The sequence below is a fragment of the Falco peregrinus genome, chromosome 3 (assembly GCF_023634155.1).
Source record: "Falco peregrinus isolate bFalPer1 chromosome 3, bFalPer1.pri, whole genome shotgun sequence".
NCBI classification, from domain to species: Eukaryota; Metazoa; Chordata; class Aves; order Falconiformes; family Falconidae; genus Falco; species Falco peregrinus.
This window is the reverse complement of record NC_073723.1, coordinates 82927867-82945907: the sequence shown is the minus strand read 5'-3', so window position 1 is coordinate 82945907 and position 18041 is coordinate 82927867. Positions and strand designations below refer to the sequence as shown.

Genomic DNA, 18041 nt, shown 5'->3' with positions numbered 1-18041 from the left:
AGTTCCCAATCCTACCCTATTAAATAAATCAGAAACGTTCTCAGTGCTGAGCCTGAGGATTCTGTAAGTGTATGGTTAGTACATCTACTCAGCCGTCCCAGTTTACAATGGAAAATACTCATTCTTGAAGGTTTTTTACACTCTGTAAGTCCAGTTCTGCTGCAGCATGTAGGAATAAATTGTTGTATTGTATTCAGAGTAGAAGGCTTGTTTTACACCTAGCAAATACAGAGGTGGCATTTTCAAAATGCAATGTGAAGGACAGTAATTGACAGAGACTACTATACAAAAGTATATACTTGTCCAGTACAATACAATCTACATTAATAAGGAAAAAAATTAGGCACCAACATTACACATAACCTGAATTTTAATGAACAGAATTTTAGTCTCCATTTGAACATGAATTTTAGTAAGCAGGAACCTTTTCCTGTACCTGACACTGTTCTTGGTTGGGTGTAGCACTCAGTCCTGTTGCTGCCATGTAAGTGCTTCCAATGGTCTTTATCTTTTCAACTCCACTGAACTTTGGCTTTGACAATAACTGTAAAACAAGGATGGTTATTCATTATTCAGATCAGCAACCTTGTTATGGTAACAGCATTGCTACTTTAACAGCATTCAGAGCATCAATTCTTAGAATAGTCTTTTAATAGACCCCAAGTGGTTTCACAAATACATACAGGATGAAGGACTTAAGGATGGATAAAATAATGGTTACACCTTCCAAGGAAAGGGAACTTCTCTCTGTTAAAATACCTTTTTATTATAAAGGAACTAAATTTTCCTGGTTTTAGTTGGGATAGAGTTATTTTTTCTTTTTAGTAGCTGGTATAATGCTGTGTTTTGGATTTAGTACGAGAATAATGTTGAAAACACACCGATGTTTTTATATGATGTTGCTATAGTAGTGTTTATACCACGCCAAGAACTTTTCAGCTTCTCAGATCCTGCCAGTGAGAAGGCTAGAGGGGCACAAGAAGTTAGAAGGGGACACAGCTGGACAGCTGAACCGAACAAACGGTTCACAAATATATACAGGAAGAAGGACTAAAGGAGGGATAAAACTATGGTTACAGCCTCCAAGGAAAAGGAATTTCTGTCTGTAAAAATATCTTTTTATTATAAAGGGACTAAATTTATAGTAATGAGAATGAATTCCAACTTATTGCACATACAGCTCTTAAAAGTCAGTAGACTTTGCACTCATTTGATCTTGAAACTGAGTCACCATGTGAGCCAATAGTTAAGCTTTAAGCAACTTTCCGAAAGTGTCTCTTCTCTGTCAATGAGAAGGTCCATGTTAATGGGACTAAAATCCAAGGACTGTAGTTAATATCCCAGGGTTTATTGGACATTCCAATGTTCTCCAAATGGCTTTGCTGCTTAAATACTCTTTATAGCTTCAGAACTGCAAATTCAGACTGTGCTTTCCAAGTCATGACATGATCTTAACACCTTTTTATGGTATTTTCATCACTAATAACTTTCTTTAAGACAAATACTGTTCTCAGTGAGACCTTTACAGCTACCTTTTCACAATCCCTCTGTAGTCACACTCTGTATTTCCTTGTAACTTCAGAGAATGGAATATTAAAAACGTAGGCAGTCCTTTGAGTCACTCATGTATAAATTTATCAATGCTCTGTATAATGAGACCAACACAAATCAGGTATAACACAAAGCTGTATCATTTTAGGGGACATAAATTTACATACCTGACTTTAGGCACTAGTATTTAGAAATTATAGCTAATATATGGCATGTAATATGACTGCCTCATGAACTGTAGCTAAACAACAAAAAATTTCCCATCAGATATACATATAGGATTCTCTTTATAAAGAATCAAAAGAAATTGAGTATGATGTCAGATCAAAATCTCTTTTATCCCACACAAATCTTTTCCTTTTAATACTTCATGTAAGTAATTTCCATGTGACTAGGCACACAAAAGTTCTTTTCTGACAGCTCTTCTACTCTCCCTCTCAAGTACACATTTCCTTACTGTTGCATACCCTGATATATTAAGATTGAAACTATATACTGACATTTGTTAGAAGTACATACATCATCGAAGTCAGCAATGATCTCATTTAGCAGCCTCAGACATTCCAAGCCTTCCTTGTTTACATCAGATTCTGTGTAAAATTCCTTGAAATCCGGAACAGAGGCAAACATGACACAGACGCAGTCGTATGACTGATGGTATAGATCCTGTCCAAAAGAAAACAAAATAGAGAAAAAAAATCTGTCACACAGAGCTCTAAATAAAAGTTTCCTTATTAACATGCAGTGTCCTGGTTCTGAAAAGGGAGGCGTTGCAGGAGTTGGAACGCCTTAAGACAGTGGTTGGGTATTTTTTGCATTTAGTTGCATTTATTAATTTTAAACATTGTATAAACCTGTTTGTTAAAAAACCTCAATGTATACAGCTGAAAATATTTTAGTGATTTAAAGTCACCTTTTTTTCCCTCCTGAACATTAACTCTGTGAATCTAAAACATTCACTAATTTATTAGATAGGACCCATTTCTGAGGCTTCTCATGAAAATAATTTGGTCTGGCTTGCATGGCTGAAAATACAGTTTGCGAAACGGTATCTAATTTATTACTAGCTGTTTTTGTTATTTTAATAACTAGAAAACTAACCAAAACCACAAATCCAGTGCAGTAGAAATGCATAATGCAACACAATCCTGATTGATAGTTCCTAACCTAAAAGGACAAGATGTCTAATAGGAAAAAATAATTGGCATTTCTTTTCCATAACAAGGAGCTGAGGCAAAGGGAGAGAAGTCACCTGAACTAAAACTTATGTATGTCAGATTCTCCACTGCCTTTTGTGACCACTGAAATGAGAGCACCTCTGCTCCACAGGAAGATTCTGATGCTAAAAATGACACACACACACACCCCCCTTCAGTTTCTTCTCCACTGCCCTTAAACATCAGAATATCTCTTATTTCAGAACAAATTCACATCCTAAAAAAAAAAAATAAAAAAGAATATTTATTAAGCTAATACATAAAAAAATTCTAGCATCTATACATAAAGATAGCCACAGCAATAAAAAATGCTGTAAAGTCAAATTCTGTTCAAGCTATTATTTGAATAAAACAAGGATTTCAATACTCATGTGAATAAGGTGAATAGGATTTGTTCTGTGATTTCAAGAAGAATCAGATATTATTTCCCTTTTTACTTAGCAAAGCTCTTTTTTTTGGCTGGTTTGGGGTTTTTTTTTGCAATTTCACTGGCAGTACATTTCTTTTTGGAAGAAAGTGGTGTGTCTGTACACAGATGTGTACAAACATAGTGAATCTCTACTGGTGATGTATAACTGAAAAATAGAACTACGGGAAAACTGTTGAGTGCTTCATCCCAGAACAGGTGTGAGGGAAGTTTCTGAGCAAACATGAAAATAATGGTGGACAGGGAGGAACATGGGCAGATGGAGGAGGTAGGTGATTTATTACTAGATTTTTCTGCCCCTTTATTTTCTAAGGATTCTATAACCACAGAATCAAGCTCCACTGTGCCTCCGTGCAGTGGGGATGGAATATATCACTGCAATTCACCATTACTATTTATATTCTTAAAGCTGAGCTGGTTTAAATTGACTGTGTGTACCTGACATCCAGCTTACAGCCATATATATAAAATCAGTATCACTTTAATGCAACCTGATTGTGTAAATGAAAAGTGACTAAACAACCAAGCCGATGAGTTCACTGTCAGATCGCTACTAAACCTCAAAGAAGTTCTGGATCTCCTATGCCCTCCTGCCAAGAGAGTTTTTCAGGAAGAACTATTATTGTGATAATATGTTTCTGCAGTCTGTTTTATCCATCTCCATAAGCACCTGATTAATAAATTTAATCCATATAATGAAGTAATGAATAAAAGGTGGGGGTGAGGGAATCCCTATGGCTGGATGATGTCAATTGAATTTAGGCAATTTAAGCACCTGTCTGAAGTATTTAGTTTGAGAACACAGTCATCCCATGTGTCCTATATTGTCAGTACAGTAGATATGCCTATGTGGAAGGTCATATTAATGTCAGATGGGCAGAATCACCTCAGATAGTGTTTCTCTCTCTCAGTCAGTTATGAAAAAAAGGCTAAAGAGGTAATTTCTCCTAATGTAGGCACTCAAGAGGAGTGCCTGAAACTCTGCAGGATGACTCTGACTCCAAGAAATTCAGAAGCTCAGGCCCAAAAAGATGTCTCTTTGGTCCAGTGACCCACACTTAAAACCAGGTCCACTCTGTAATACTGCAGTGACATACCTGGCAGCTGTCTTGATTCAATATGTACCTAGGCTTGGTGCAGATATACTCAAGTGAGCCTGAAATTAGTTCAGCAGAGCAGCAGCAGCATATTAACAGGCTTTCTCCTCATATGTTTAGCTTTTGCAGTCTGCATTTTTCTTCACATCTACCTACTTCAATTATGTCAGGCATGTCTACACTGAAGCTACAGTAACATTTGCATATAAATACACTCAAAAGTCAAGATCTAATGTCCTGAGTGTTTTTCATGGGCAAGTTAGCAGGATATGTACAGAAATTATAATCTATGGTTAACTCAGCTTTCCTTCTATTTCCTCAAGTCTCCTTCTCTGTAACGAGACTTCTGCTTTGGGTAAAGGAATTCAGGCCACACACATGGTGCTTGTTATTAAAAGACGTCTGCAGCACAAATACAGGGCCTTGGTAATGCAGAAGGGGAAATTCACAGTTTTAGATAAAAGACTGGAGGGAGATAAAAGAGCATTTATAGCAGAATGTAGATAATGAAGACTCAAAATATTATTTTTTATTCTCCTCCTCATCATCATCATAATCATCATCATTCTAGATTATTTCAAACATACTTCTGAAACTTGACCTGACAAAATAAACAAGCTGCATACATCTGTGACAAATATTAATATTGTTTTTTTAAAAAAAGTTCATATTCCTACCAGCTTGAAAAATCCAGTAAGTTAAATCCAGCCAAATTAATAGTATGTTTATAATTAATATTAATACACAATTCTATTGTCCTAAGGATTCTGTTAATTAGTAAAAAAGTTGGTTTAATTTAGATAACATTAACATTAGATAGCAGCTGTTTTATTTGCTTTATTGAATCCTGCTGATTTAGCATCCTGAGAATGTAAAACATGCCAGAATTCCACTACTGATGAGATACTCGTTGTAAAGTTTGTGAAACAGACAAAATCTAGGCACAGAGGTGGTACTGGGACAGTGCAATATCTGAAATAGTACATGGAAACTAGCACCATGTAGAGATTTATTTGAGAATATATCTTAAAGTCGTAAGAATACAGGTCAGTTAGGAGCTACAGCTTAACCCTTATAGGAAAAGGAGGCCAACTATGCAGTTCTGCAAGCATGTGGTATTACTGAATAATATGAAGCAGAGATGATAGAAGATGGTTTCATTTTACTGCCTCATGATACAGGAACAAAAAGATAAACAGAACATTTAAAAGTAGAATAAGGAAAAATAGTTTACATGAGCTATATAAATGTATATTTCATTGCTATTCAACAAGATGAAAGACAAGACCTTAGAGAGTCAAAAACCTGAACGCTTATGTGAATACTAGAAAAATACATAACTAGGATGCATATAGAAAGCATCTGCAGGAGAAAAATATGCCCTTACGTTTACAGGTAAAAGCAGAAGGGTGAATGGCACATTAACAGTTCTGCTGTTCCTCAAACTTTTGCAGTTGACTGGACTGGGGTGCAAGTCCCGTCTTGCTACAATTGCCACTGTCTTACCGATGTTAGGTGTGGAGCCCTAATTAGCTATTAAGTGCCTTTTCTGTCTTCCCTGAAAGCTGAAGTGTTGCCCAGAATAAATCACAGCAAATTGCACAATGCACAGTCATCAGGAAGTGAAATATTACTGAGCAAAAGACAGGAGCAAAGATTCAAATAAAAGTGCTGTTGCGACACAGGAAGATCACTGCACTTTATGCTGTTGGTTGTCCACCCAGTATGGAGAAAACCAACCTGTAAGAAAGGGTTGCGTGTCTGACTGTTACGATTAGAGACACAAATCTTTTTCTATAACCACAGTTATTACTCCTTCCTCTCTTCCACCTCAAAACTAGACAAACACATTGTATGTGAACACTTGTCATATGCTGAAGCTCAGCAAGTGTCCCCTTTCTCTTTCTTCCTAATACTGGGGCAATATCCATCTCCACTAATGCTCTACAGCAGAGTACCAGCATGGGAACAACATCAAATGGCACTGTTTATAACCAGATGAGTAGCAATTGTGGCTGTCACAATAAATGTCAGAGAATTTTAAGCAGGTATTCCCAGCTAATTTACTTCGATCATTCAAAATAATAAAGGCTGTGGCAATTGAGTGTCTTAATTTTCCTGTGAGTACTTCTCCTGAAACAGTACTCTCCAAAATGCTTCAACAGAAAATTACATGCAACACCATTCCAGTAAGAAACAGCTTTGTTTCTTTCAACAAAAATAAAATCATCCTGTCTTCAGCAGTCAACCCCCCCCTTATTTATTTTTTTCCCTTTTTTTCTCTTTGATAACAGCTGAATTTCTGCCAGATGACTTTCCTTACTGTTCCCTCTTCTTCTCCAGTGCCTGGAGATCTCGGGATGGAGGATGCAATCTGGTCCCATTCTGCCTCTTGGAAGTGTATAGCTGTCATCTTCTCTGGGGCAGAATTACTGCTCTAAGTAGGGTGCTGGCTCCATCCTGTAGCTAATGAAACAGGATTCCTCTTGCTCAGTAATGTGCTCACCAGTTAGCTTGCAGCAAAAAAGCTCCTGAGCACTTTTTACACCCAGGAGATCTGGATGCTAACAGCATAAAGGAAAAGGCTGCACAAGCCAGGTGAAGATAAATATAATCTTGGCCCCATTTTCTGCTTTTCATTTTATATTTGTTCCTGTCTTTCCCTCTCTCAACTGGAAAGTACCCTGTTCGGTACCCAGCATGCAGACTGTCAGCAGAAACCCAGTTCCGGAGATTCTGGTAAAGCAAACAAACTTTTATTACAGTTTGCTCTGAAGTAACTTTGCTTTTACCATATCAGCATTAGTCAGTGTGTTTCCTATTATGAAAAGACCTTTGTTGGTCATCTAAAATTACAATCCCACTACTCCCAGTTAACATTCATCCATTCATTTTTCCCCCTTTCATTCTTGCTGCCTCTTCTTCAGCAGCATACTTTGTCTTCCCTTTTCTCCATATAGCTGCATGCATATAAATCTACGAGAAACAGTATTCCAAGCCAGACTATTCATCCATTAATTTTCATCTCAAATTCTGGTTTAAACAGGAAAGAATATACATAAACCCATATTAACATGAATGCTTGCTGCTAAGGAAAATGCAGGCAAATTTCAATTCAGTATCTGTTGACCTAAATATCCACACAAAGAAAAAGGCATGATCTGTCCTAACATATTCTTAGGTGTATACACATAGACACATACAGAATGCCCTTTAAGACTCAACACATCCTTGCTGACATTGAAACAAATCTGAAGACACAGCGGATGCTTATATTCCCAAACAATTCCAGGAATTTGAAAGGTTCTTCCCTCTTTGAAAGCTGTGTTTAAATATAAACAAAACCAGAAACAACTAAAGATATATTTTTTTTAAATGAATGCTGCTAAAATCATGTCAAATTGTTTTCACTTCAGCTGACATGATAAGATTGGAGAGCTCAGCACATTACAACTTCTGTTCTTCACTAAATTTACTAAAGCTTATTCCAACATAAGAATCTTGAGGGGTGACAATATAAATCCAGTTGCCAATACAAAGGTAAGCAGATGGTGTTGCTCTGCTGGGGAGCCGAGATGGAATAGCACATAAATGAGAAAGCAATCTCCTGATGGTTTGCTGTGTTTAATGCCTGAACTAAGAACTGGAGCTGAGCCAACCTGGCTTCCTGCCAAGGTCTTCACTGGATTCAAAGGAACCCCACAGCAGTTTTCATTTGACATTAGCTACCGAATGAATACTTGCAGGTAGCACGAAAGTACTGATATAAAGTACTGATTAGTACTGCTTAATTCAAACCGCAGTGAAAGGGAAGACATTGTCCTTTTTGACTCAGGAGATCAAAAATGAATCCCTAAAGCTGCCCTCTCTCCTCTTTTGTCAGTTTTGGAACAATTGTTTGGTATGCACAAGTAATTAAAACTATTGCATTTAAGATACCTAGAACTCCTACTCTCTCTCTCTATTTTTTTTCATCCTTTTTTGGCTTTATTAAAACTTTAAAGCAATACTAGGAGCAGATCTAATTTCCACCAAAGTCAATAGGGACCTTTTGGTTGACTTTTCTGGTGCTTGGACTAGGTCCATAAGCAGTGAGTAAACAGGTAATTCAGTGTTCAGAACCTCTTTCCAGAATTAAGAGAGATGCTGTTTCAGGGAGAAGGCTAATTTTCACTCTGGCAAGCAAGGTCTCCAGTAGCTGCAAGAAAATTCAGAACCTGGATGCAACTCCACTCTGATCACAAAGGGAAAAGTATCTGAATGCATATGATTTGAATTTAAATCCATATTGGTTCAACCATCCCATTCTTCCTCCTTACCCTTTTTTATCCCCCATCAAAACACAAAGTGCATTGCCACTGAAGATAATTCCACATTTTTTATTTCAAAGTATTAGGGTGCGTTCAGTGCTGTAAAGCAAGACTTTCAGGCAGGTGAACGGGAATGAAAGTAACTGTAAATCTACAATCTCGCTGTATGGACCTACTGTTCAAATCAGCATTAAGTAGTGTTTCCAGGATACACTGCTTTCTTACAGAGCAGAGGATATACAGAGATGGCTGACCTCATTCTTCAGGTTTCTTGCCAAGAAGTGTTCAGCTACGTGGGCTGGGAGCACGTTCTCCAGAAGCACCCGATTTAGATTCTCCATGGTTTCAATCTCCTCCCGCTCTTTTTTGAACTTGTTCTTCCACAGGAAGTCTAACCTACAGTAATATTCATTCTGTTACAAGAGGACACAGAGGTAAAGAAACAATAGGCATCTTGTCCTGCTGGAGTACAGGTTTAAGAGACAAAATAATCACAGTACACCACCCCTACAAGGCTGTTACTTGGTCACTCAAGTATAATTCCAGATTTTATAGAACTCAAACCCCCAAGCACACACTATACATTTCATCAAAGTTGTAAGGCCCTCCCAACAAAAAGGCCCAGGAAAAAATTAAAGTTGCAAGGTACCTTAAACAACGGAAGATTTATTTATTTACACTCAAACTTTAGTATAAATTAATTCAAAAAATCAAACACTGTTATGGAAACAGTTTACGGTTTTGCAACTTAATATGATTTTTTACAAGTAGAATTTCACTTGCAATAACGGGCTTTCAGGAAGACCCTAACTTTTATCAACTTGAACTTATGTCATGCAATCAGCCTGGCAAAAAGAGGGCAGTACAAGAAAAAACAGCCTATTTATATGCTTTAAGTTTATCAAATCATTATCAGACTATCAAAAATGGCCCAGTCAGTTGGGCCAACCCAGTTGAATTTTGTTTTTTTTGGTTTGGGTTTTGGTTTTTTTTTAACACTCCTTTCTATAATATTTTATCCTTCTTTACCTTTTGTTCCAGAGTTGTTTTTTTAATATCCCCAGGAATAATAATATCTGGAACTATATGGAAATGTGTAACATTCTTGGAACATCCATATTTTTGGAGATCTGATTTCATTAGAAATATATTGAAAAATGAATAAAAATGCATTTTTGTGGAGTTCTCTCTACTTTTTTCTATATCGTCAATGTGTTGTCATAAATTCTATGGCGTTATTTCTACAGCAAAGCCTCCACTGGCCTGGAGTTGATCTCAGTTGAGCTGATAAAAATCAAGAACTATTTTTATGTAGTCCAATGGTTTAAAGCTCACGCAGTCTCAATGAAGACTACATTATTAACCAGGAGAACCTGATTACGATGACAATCTTAGGATAGAAAAAACTAAAAATGCTAGCTAGTATTATTAGCAGTCAATTAGCATTCACATGAAAAATGATAGTCCTTCTGATTGGAAAGTGGCTGTCACAATGCAAAATAAGTATTTTGATGAGATCACAGCCAAAGGTAGAGTAGAAAGTTAAAATAAGATGGTATTACAATGATTTGGCAAGCTTTTAAAAAGCAATGAAGGTAAAAATTTGTTAAGCAAAAAAATGTATCTGCCAAATATTTGTAAGATGAAAAAATAGTAAGAGGAAAATGATGCCTTTGCTAAATGCATACAGAGCAATACACTCAGGTTGCCTTTAAGTTGTTTGATAAGGGCTAGGTACTATTTAGACACTTAATTACAACATCAAAAGAGATCATCCATACCATGAAATCCTTGTTGATAGTTTTTGTGTGTGTGTGTTGATACACATATTAGTAAGGACAGAATGCAGACTTCAAATGCACTGCAAAAGAAATATTTTGGCTCTTCTGACACAAATATACATTGTTCTGAAAGGAAAATGGATCTTAACATTTTAGAATGGATCACACTGCATCCCAGAAATGTGGACTTATGATGTCAAAAAAGCAAACAAGCTGGATATTTCCAAGTAATTACATGATACTAAAGGATAGTTGCAGATTATAAGCAAATGAAGAGTGGGCAAAGACTTGAATACATGTAAACACAAACACAAAGGAACAGAGAACCTGAGAACAGGCTTCTGCAGGAACTTGGAAATAGGATCTTATTGTTGCTCTCTGTCATTGTTCCTGTATCAAATGGCAATTATTGTCCCTATAAGAACTGAGGTCATGAACCGCTTCATTTCAAAACTGACCACATGATGCAACATACATACAGTCATACTTTTGGAATGTCTGTTTTATATGCATATTATACATTTATACATCTCAGTTCCTCACACAGATGATAAATTCAAATGCCACCAACTGTATTCATGCAGAAAATAGCCAACAAAAACCTGGGACGTGAAAATTACTTGCATAAATTGACAAAAGTAAACTGGACGTATGCTGAAATTAGGTATCCATACATTGTACCAACTTCAAATTGAAAAGGTGCTAGATAAGCTCAAGTTATCAAAAAGGTAAGTTTTTTCTTTAAAAGCTAATATTAAACATAATTTACTACTTTATTACTTATTGAATCAAATTTACTCTGCCACAAAAACTGGCAAAGAGAAGTCAGAAATCAGAAAAAAATAAAGCAGAATGTATTCTACAATTTGCTTTGAAATTATAAAGGTCAACATATTTCAAAATGCCTATTCAGACTTTTAAAAACAAAAAAGCACCACCTTATTAAAATTTATTTCAAATAGTGAGGGGTTTTTTGTTTGCATGATCTATCCAATTTAGTATACACACCATAAAGATCTGTTCAATCTTTGTAGCCTTAGTCATATGAAAATGAAGATTGTTTCCTACTTTACATGTTATCCCCAGAACCTTTTCAACATATCAGAATCTCTGAATTGTGCCCTGCAGGCACAATATCCATGAGATACAAAATTTTCCTTCTTCACCTTACGCTGCTTAATTTGACAGCACTTCTCTGAGGGTGAGCATAGTGGAGAATGCCCAGGAAGGTATGAAGGACACTGTGTTCCTCTGGGCACCGCAGAGCAATTGGCTTCCTCCAGGACAAGAGACTACTATGCATCTGTGCAAGGTAATGCAACACAACCCCAGAGGTTAAAATCAGTTGTAAGCTCTTGTCCAATAGCAGTTAAGTGCAAGAAGAACTGATTCACGTCTCACTGATTGCACAGAGATGGGTTTATCTATGTTTTTAAATTCTAGCAGGACACTCACCTGGGTCTAGTTTCAATATCTGCTTAAGTGAAGCAATGAACTCATTCTCATAGTTTCACATACAAAGTCAAGACAAGCAACTCCAGAGTAGCTGCCTATGCTGTAGGTGTATACAGCTGGGGGGAAGAATTCTGCAGTAGAGGCAGCACTAAAGCAGGTAAGATCACTAGAAATTAAACCTGGGGTTTCATTCCAGAGAGGGAGTTAAGGAGATTTTACCTCACAGCCATTAGTTACAGACAGCAAGTGTGAGAAACTGTCTCAACATGGAGCATCACTGGAAGGTGTCTTAGAAGACATTAGAAGCTGATCGATAAGAAGTCATCGGCTCCAAAGTAACCAAAATGAAAAGCTGCTGGTCTGAAATGTGGTGGATAGCCTGATCATTCAAAACAGCCACAGTGTCAGGGCACTGAAAAATGGTAAGGATATAAGGCAAATCTTTGGAAGAGAACTGGGGTGACCCTGGGAACAACAGAGCAAGGTACTTTGGAAAAAACTACTACAGAAAAGAGCTATTTAAACGTATTAGCTAAAGCTGATACAAAGGGGAAGAGTTGACACCTCTTCTGTAAACATGCCTCCATTTGTTACAAAAAACCCAATGGGCATGTGAATAGCAGTAAAGTTTGAAATAAGTTTCCATCAAATACTTTCGGAAGAGGCTCTTGAAAGACTACATTATCTAAGAAGAGAAGGATCCTCTCACAGAATAAAAGCTCACTAAAAAACAGAAAAGAGGCTACAAATAAACAGCTTTCAAGGCTGAGGGAAGTTGCCATAAACATCTGGGCAGTAAAGAAACCAATGAAGTTCAGTGTGGATAAATACAATATAATCAATCTTGGGAAAAACAAAATAATCATCTAGCGTACAGAGTGATAGGATATGTATAATTTTGGGTACTGATAAGAAAGAAATTCTCAGGCTATCCCAATACTGAAAATTCAAGCTGGGCCATATCAGATTTAATGCTCAATAGTGTTTAAATATGAGCACGCTCCTTAAACAGTCTAGCCCACAGCAATGTGCATTCTCCAGGGCAATGCCTGGGCAAGGTGCAAGAGTCACCACTCTGAACATCTCGTCTGCCTGCTGCCAGCCTATTTTCAAATAACTAACAGTATGCATGGAGAATGAAATGCATCACTTGATCTCAGTGTTAGGGAATGGTTGTAGCCTATGCTGGCATGACTATCAAAAAAAAAGCAGTTCTCCATCTCACTTCTAGCTGCTCACTCCCATCCTATGCTCATTCTTTTGGCACAAGCATTGCTGAAGCCACACCATAAAATCAGATCAGAAAACAGATCTGGCTGAAAACCAACCATTTTTCCAGGGTTAATTTTTAAGCCAGATAATTTCCCATTTTTGGGCCACTATACAGCTCCACAGGCAGCTGTGTCCATACAAATGAGGACATACAAGTATAAGAATGAGTAGCTGAGGGAAGGCCTACTTCTTTCAGCAGGGATGCTGGTTGTACAGCTAGAAGTATTAGCTGAACATGCAAATTAAGTTGGCTTATAAAACATGCAATGATATACTAGCTCTCCCTCTCTTTACCCCCATTCAACCAGAGACACACAACTCCCCTCCTGCTTTTGCATCAGGACAAGCATCTCTGACCAGTGGTGAGCAGGTTCACAGAGCTAGGTTTGTAGGAAAGCATTCACTTTTTGTCTAGATGAACTTTCTGGTTACTCACTCTGGGGACAGAGGAGAAGCAATGCCAGCGTAAGGGAAATGGAAAGACCACCCTTCTCATCGGTGGCTATTATCTTTACCATTATTAAAATAATCAGATATTAAGAGAAAAGACATGTTATTATCTGCAAAGTAGAAAAGTGCAATAGCAAACAGAGAAATTACTTGTATATTACCCTTTGTGGAAGAAGGGTAAGGAAGATTTTTTCTTTGCCTGCACTGCCAAGATGACTTAACAACATTCTGCAAGGGCTACTCAATTAAAGTAGCAAGCAGAAACTTTAAAAACAACCAAGACGACAGACACTTTCACATGAGTTTTTATCAAATCGTGAAATTCATTATCAGACAGTGTTGGGAAGACCAGGAAGATAAAATGGGTTAAAAAGTGATCAGACAGTGTAATAAAGAGCAGAGTAGCCAATAGCTATTAAATATTGCCACAAAAATGCCAACTGGCAGCAGGTGGGAAGCATATGCCCCTGGAAGGGTCACTCTATGCAAGTTCAATTCCTCCCCTATTCTCTTCCCAAGCATTTGCTACCAGTCAGTATCACTAACAGTAACTTAAAATGTTATGCCAGGTATGTATTGAAATTAGTTCGTAACACTTTCTAGTTATCATTTAGAATTTACTTGAGAGTATTTGAAAACAGAAAGCCTTCTTCCTCCTTCTCCTTTGAGGGAGAATACATTAATAGAAAAATAAAAAGCAAAAGACTAAAGAGCCACAAACAAACAGTAACATGAGGATCCTGGACCTGCAGCTCAAGACTTTTTCCATTATATTGTTTTTCAGTTGGTGTGACAGGGAACAACATACAACACACACTGTTGCTGTATGCAAAACAAACTTTCTTGTTGATGTGACTGAATTCACAAAGAAATACTCTCCTTGCCAAGCAAAGATGACATTCCTTCTCTCCTTTCTTCTTGGTGTTGCACCCACTGCCTGTATCTGACACCTTGGTTGAGAGGGACTAAATGTTCTCAACTGGTGTGGTATTTATTCTTCTTTCTGAGTGGAAGTAGCTGTGCTCGAGCCCCACTCTCTACCATCATCATCAAAAGAGCAAACTCTAACATGGTGTCGCCAGTAAGGCAGATGAAGAATGTTATTTTTAATTCAAGAAGGGTGTTCCCCACGACAGCAAATACTGCAGAAGCTGCCAGATAAAAACTTTTTGTTTAGTAACCTGCAGGGCCTGCTTGGCAGTTTAAATGACGCTCATTACGTTTCTAAGAACTGTAATGTAAATGAGTGATTTAAAGAGTCTGGGATAAGCTCCCTCCCTAGGCTGCAGGCTGTTCATGAGATCTCACATGGATTACCTCTTCCATCTCAGAGCCCTGTGTTGCACACTGCATTGTTCCTGGCACAATGGGCTGGAATTGTTGCTTTTAGCCATGGATCATGGGCAGACCAGAGGATTTAGGGAAAGAACTGCCCCTGCATCTGCCCTCAACTTCATAAAGGGTGATTGATATCACGTTTGCACTAAAAAAGCACAACTGGGCAATAAAAAGAGTAGTTTCCTGTTGGGTCATAGTTTCAGTGCAACTGTGGCCTCAGCATGTGGTATACTTCTGTGTGCATGGTACATTGTTTCTATGTCTGCATCAAATTGTAGTAACTGTGAAGAAAATAGCTTTTAATTAAGCAACGAGGGAGACAGCAGATGGGTGCAGACAGATGGGAGCACACTAGGAAGCTATGAGACAATATTGGTCAGCATGACAAGCAATAGTCACAGCACACTCCCAGCGTAACGTCTACAGTCTCAATGGCAGTTATTGGTGAGTTTTAAGGGCATACTGGAAGGTAATAAAGAAAATAGCTCCTCAAATGTTTCTGCTGCTCCTTGGCAGGGGTGTGGGGCAGAATGGAATAAAGGTGTTTGTCAGAAAATCTAAAAACATTTGAGGAGGTGGCAGGCTGCATGTGGAGGCTGGCGTTGTGTCCACTGATGCAGATGAAAAGAAGTGTGCACCTTACCTGTCTACCCAAAACCAGTAATGTGACGAAGAATATAAACAAAGAAATTGAACCCATTGTCTTCAGGTCTTTCAGTATTCCTGGCCTATAAAATAAAAACATAAGTAAAGCAAACTGCTCAAAAGTTAAACCGAAATCACTTTAGCACAAGAATAAGACCACAATATATACTACTTTCTGTTATGTAAACTAGAACAATTTAAATATTATATGCTTTATTGTTTGATGAAATATTATGATTTCCATTATGTAGCTTTAATTACTTCTACTACATTCTGTGCAAATATGCCTACATTTTTAAGTCCAGTAGTAAGATGAGGATCTAATACACATTTCCTTGTTTGCTTACAAATGGAAAGCATTTGGTGATTATTCTATACAGGCAGAATAAAAAGAGATTTTTAATCTAATAACACTACTTCCATAATGGAGAGCTTGACTGTATCCAGTGAATATTAAGAAGCAGAAACAAAAGCACCTAACTCTTAAGATGCCTTTTCACCTCAGAATTACAGGACACCCAAACTAGATCTTGTACAGAGTTAATTAAAAGCTCTGCTTTGGGAAAAGGTGCTAGAGGTAATGGGAAACAGTTCATATTAGCACCCTGCTGCTGACCCTACTGAAAGAATGGTGAGAGATTTAGGAGGAAAATATCAACAGACAAACAGCCTGACTGGCAAAATCAAGGCTGCCAGAAGCACATGCTCAATGTAAACTGTCCCAGGGCTCTCCATCCCACCACACAGATATCCTTTCCACTAGTGCAACGGAAACAAAGACCTGGGTTTGTTCATTTAATCTTCATATTTAAATGCAAAGAAAGCATATACTTTTTTTTCTTTTTTTTTTTTTTTTTTCTAAAATCCAAATAATTTTCCATGGTTCTCTCTGTGTCCTAAAGACCTCGAGACCTCAAGCAATTTACAGCACAGGAAATATTCTACTCTGAATTTTCATTTTTTTCTGTTATGGCATTTGCACTGCACACTCAGCCCACATAGAAGAGCTGTATGCAAATTAAAGGTGTCCAAAAATTATTTTACACAGCAATACTTAGAACTTAAGTAATAATTTTGGTCTTATATAATATCATCTATAATAAAGATTTGAACAGTTTCACTGTAAATTTAACAAACAAATTCACAAGCACAACAAAATAAACTTTTGTTCTACTTAATTTTAAAAAACCTGTAACTGCATTTGTAAAGTTTTAAGACAACGTACTGGTTCTGAGGAAGTTGATTTTCTTCAGCTTGCAGCAAATGTGCTTTAACAGCCTTAATTATGTTCAGCCTTATGCCTTAACAACCTTAATGATGACTTCTTCCTGATGTCCTTTATTACAAAAATGCAAATTAAATCACACTTTATTTCCTATAGTATGTGATTTAAACACCTTGCCCAGACTTGTTTATTTTGTTCTAATGCCCTGAGGTGTGACATTAAATCATACATTAACTGCAGCATGACAATGATTTTAAATTGTGACTTGTAGATTACATAGCCAAGCTCCGAACTGCCATAGGTAGTATTTAACTTGTCTTAATTTCAGGACTGGTGTTATCCACCTACCTTCTAAGAGGTGCCATTGCATACATAAATTTGCTGTAGTCATCCAGCATGGGCCCATGAGTGTGCAGAAGGATAACATTGTAGCCCACCAGTGCAATCAACATTATCATCATTTTCAACTCATAATTTATCCTCAGGAAAACAGAACAGGAAATGAGCCCTAATATGCAGCTGTATATAAAATACTGGCAAAGAAAAATCAAATGGAACATATTTAGAATTTGGCTCTTGAGAAGGAAATCTCACATAATGTAATGTTCACGCTAGTTTAAAGAACAAATTATTGACCGACCACTCAAGCATGGATTCTATCACAACTTGGGACATTATGGGTTACAGACAGACGACAACAACCAGATGTTGGTATTTCACAGCATAGACCCTTTTTTTTGCTACGCTCCAATACACCCAAAACTCAATAGAATCTAGATTATGCTCCTAATTTATGCTCCCTGATTTACACCCTTTGTCACTTTTGATTTACTCATCTGCAGTAGTGAGGCGTGCCTATTTGTGGCATACCACTGCTGATGCTGAAGTCTTATGCAAGAGTCTACTGCCAGCAGACTGACCAAAGATTTATTTCTGTGCCACTGTACAGTTTTCACTGATTCCTGAGTTCACCGGTAACAACCCTGTATGTATCACTAGCTTAAGGGTCAAGCTAAAATGTCTAAAGATCTGAAACCAATTATTTCATTGCCTATATCTGCAGTATTTATCAATTGATGCAATACACAGTTGTTATTAACCTCACAGATATGCAGTTTTACAGACTCTAGAAATAGAGTTAAAATATGAATAATACAAAATTATTAAAAAGGTCTATGCATAATATTAAAAAAATCCTTCTGTCAAATACTTTTATGACTACATAAGAATATGTTCAATTGTTAAAAAAATGTTTTCTTTCCTATGTCATGTA

The 18041-nt window shown here is 37.2% G+C and overlaps 1 protein-coding gene across 2 annotated transcripts in view; it reads right to left on the bottom strand.

Annotated features, from left to right (window-relative positions):
- Window positions 1–18041, bottom strand: part of ADCY2 (adenylate cyclase 2) — a 225116-nt gene that overhangs the window by 7678 nt on the left and 199397 nt on the right. Inside the window, exons 18-22 of one of the 2 annotated variants that reach the window (XM_055800386.1) lie at window positions 17117–17301; window positions 15542–15626; window positions 8857–9015; window positions 2071–2217; window positions 437–544 (exon numbers count right to left, since the gene is read on the bottom strand). In XM_055800386.1, the coding sequence (XP_055656361.1) occupies window positions 437–544; window positions 2071–2217; window positions 8857–9015; window positions 15542–15626; window positions 17117–17301 (684 nt within the window). The remainder of the gene's footprint in view (window positions 1–436; window positions 545–2070; window positions 2218–8856; window positions 9016–15541; window positions 15627–17116; window positions 17302–18041) is intronic. The other variant, XM_055800387.1, reaches the window with a different exon arrangement.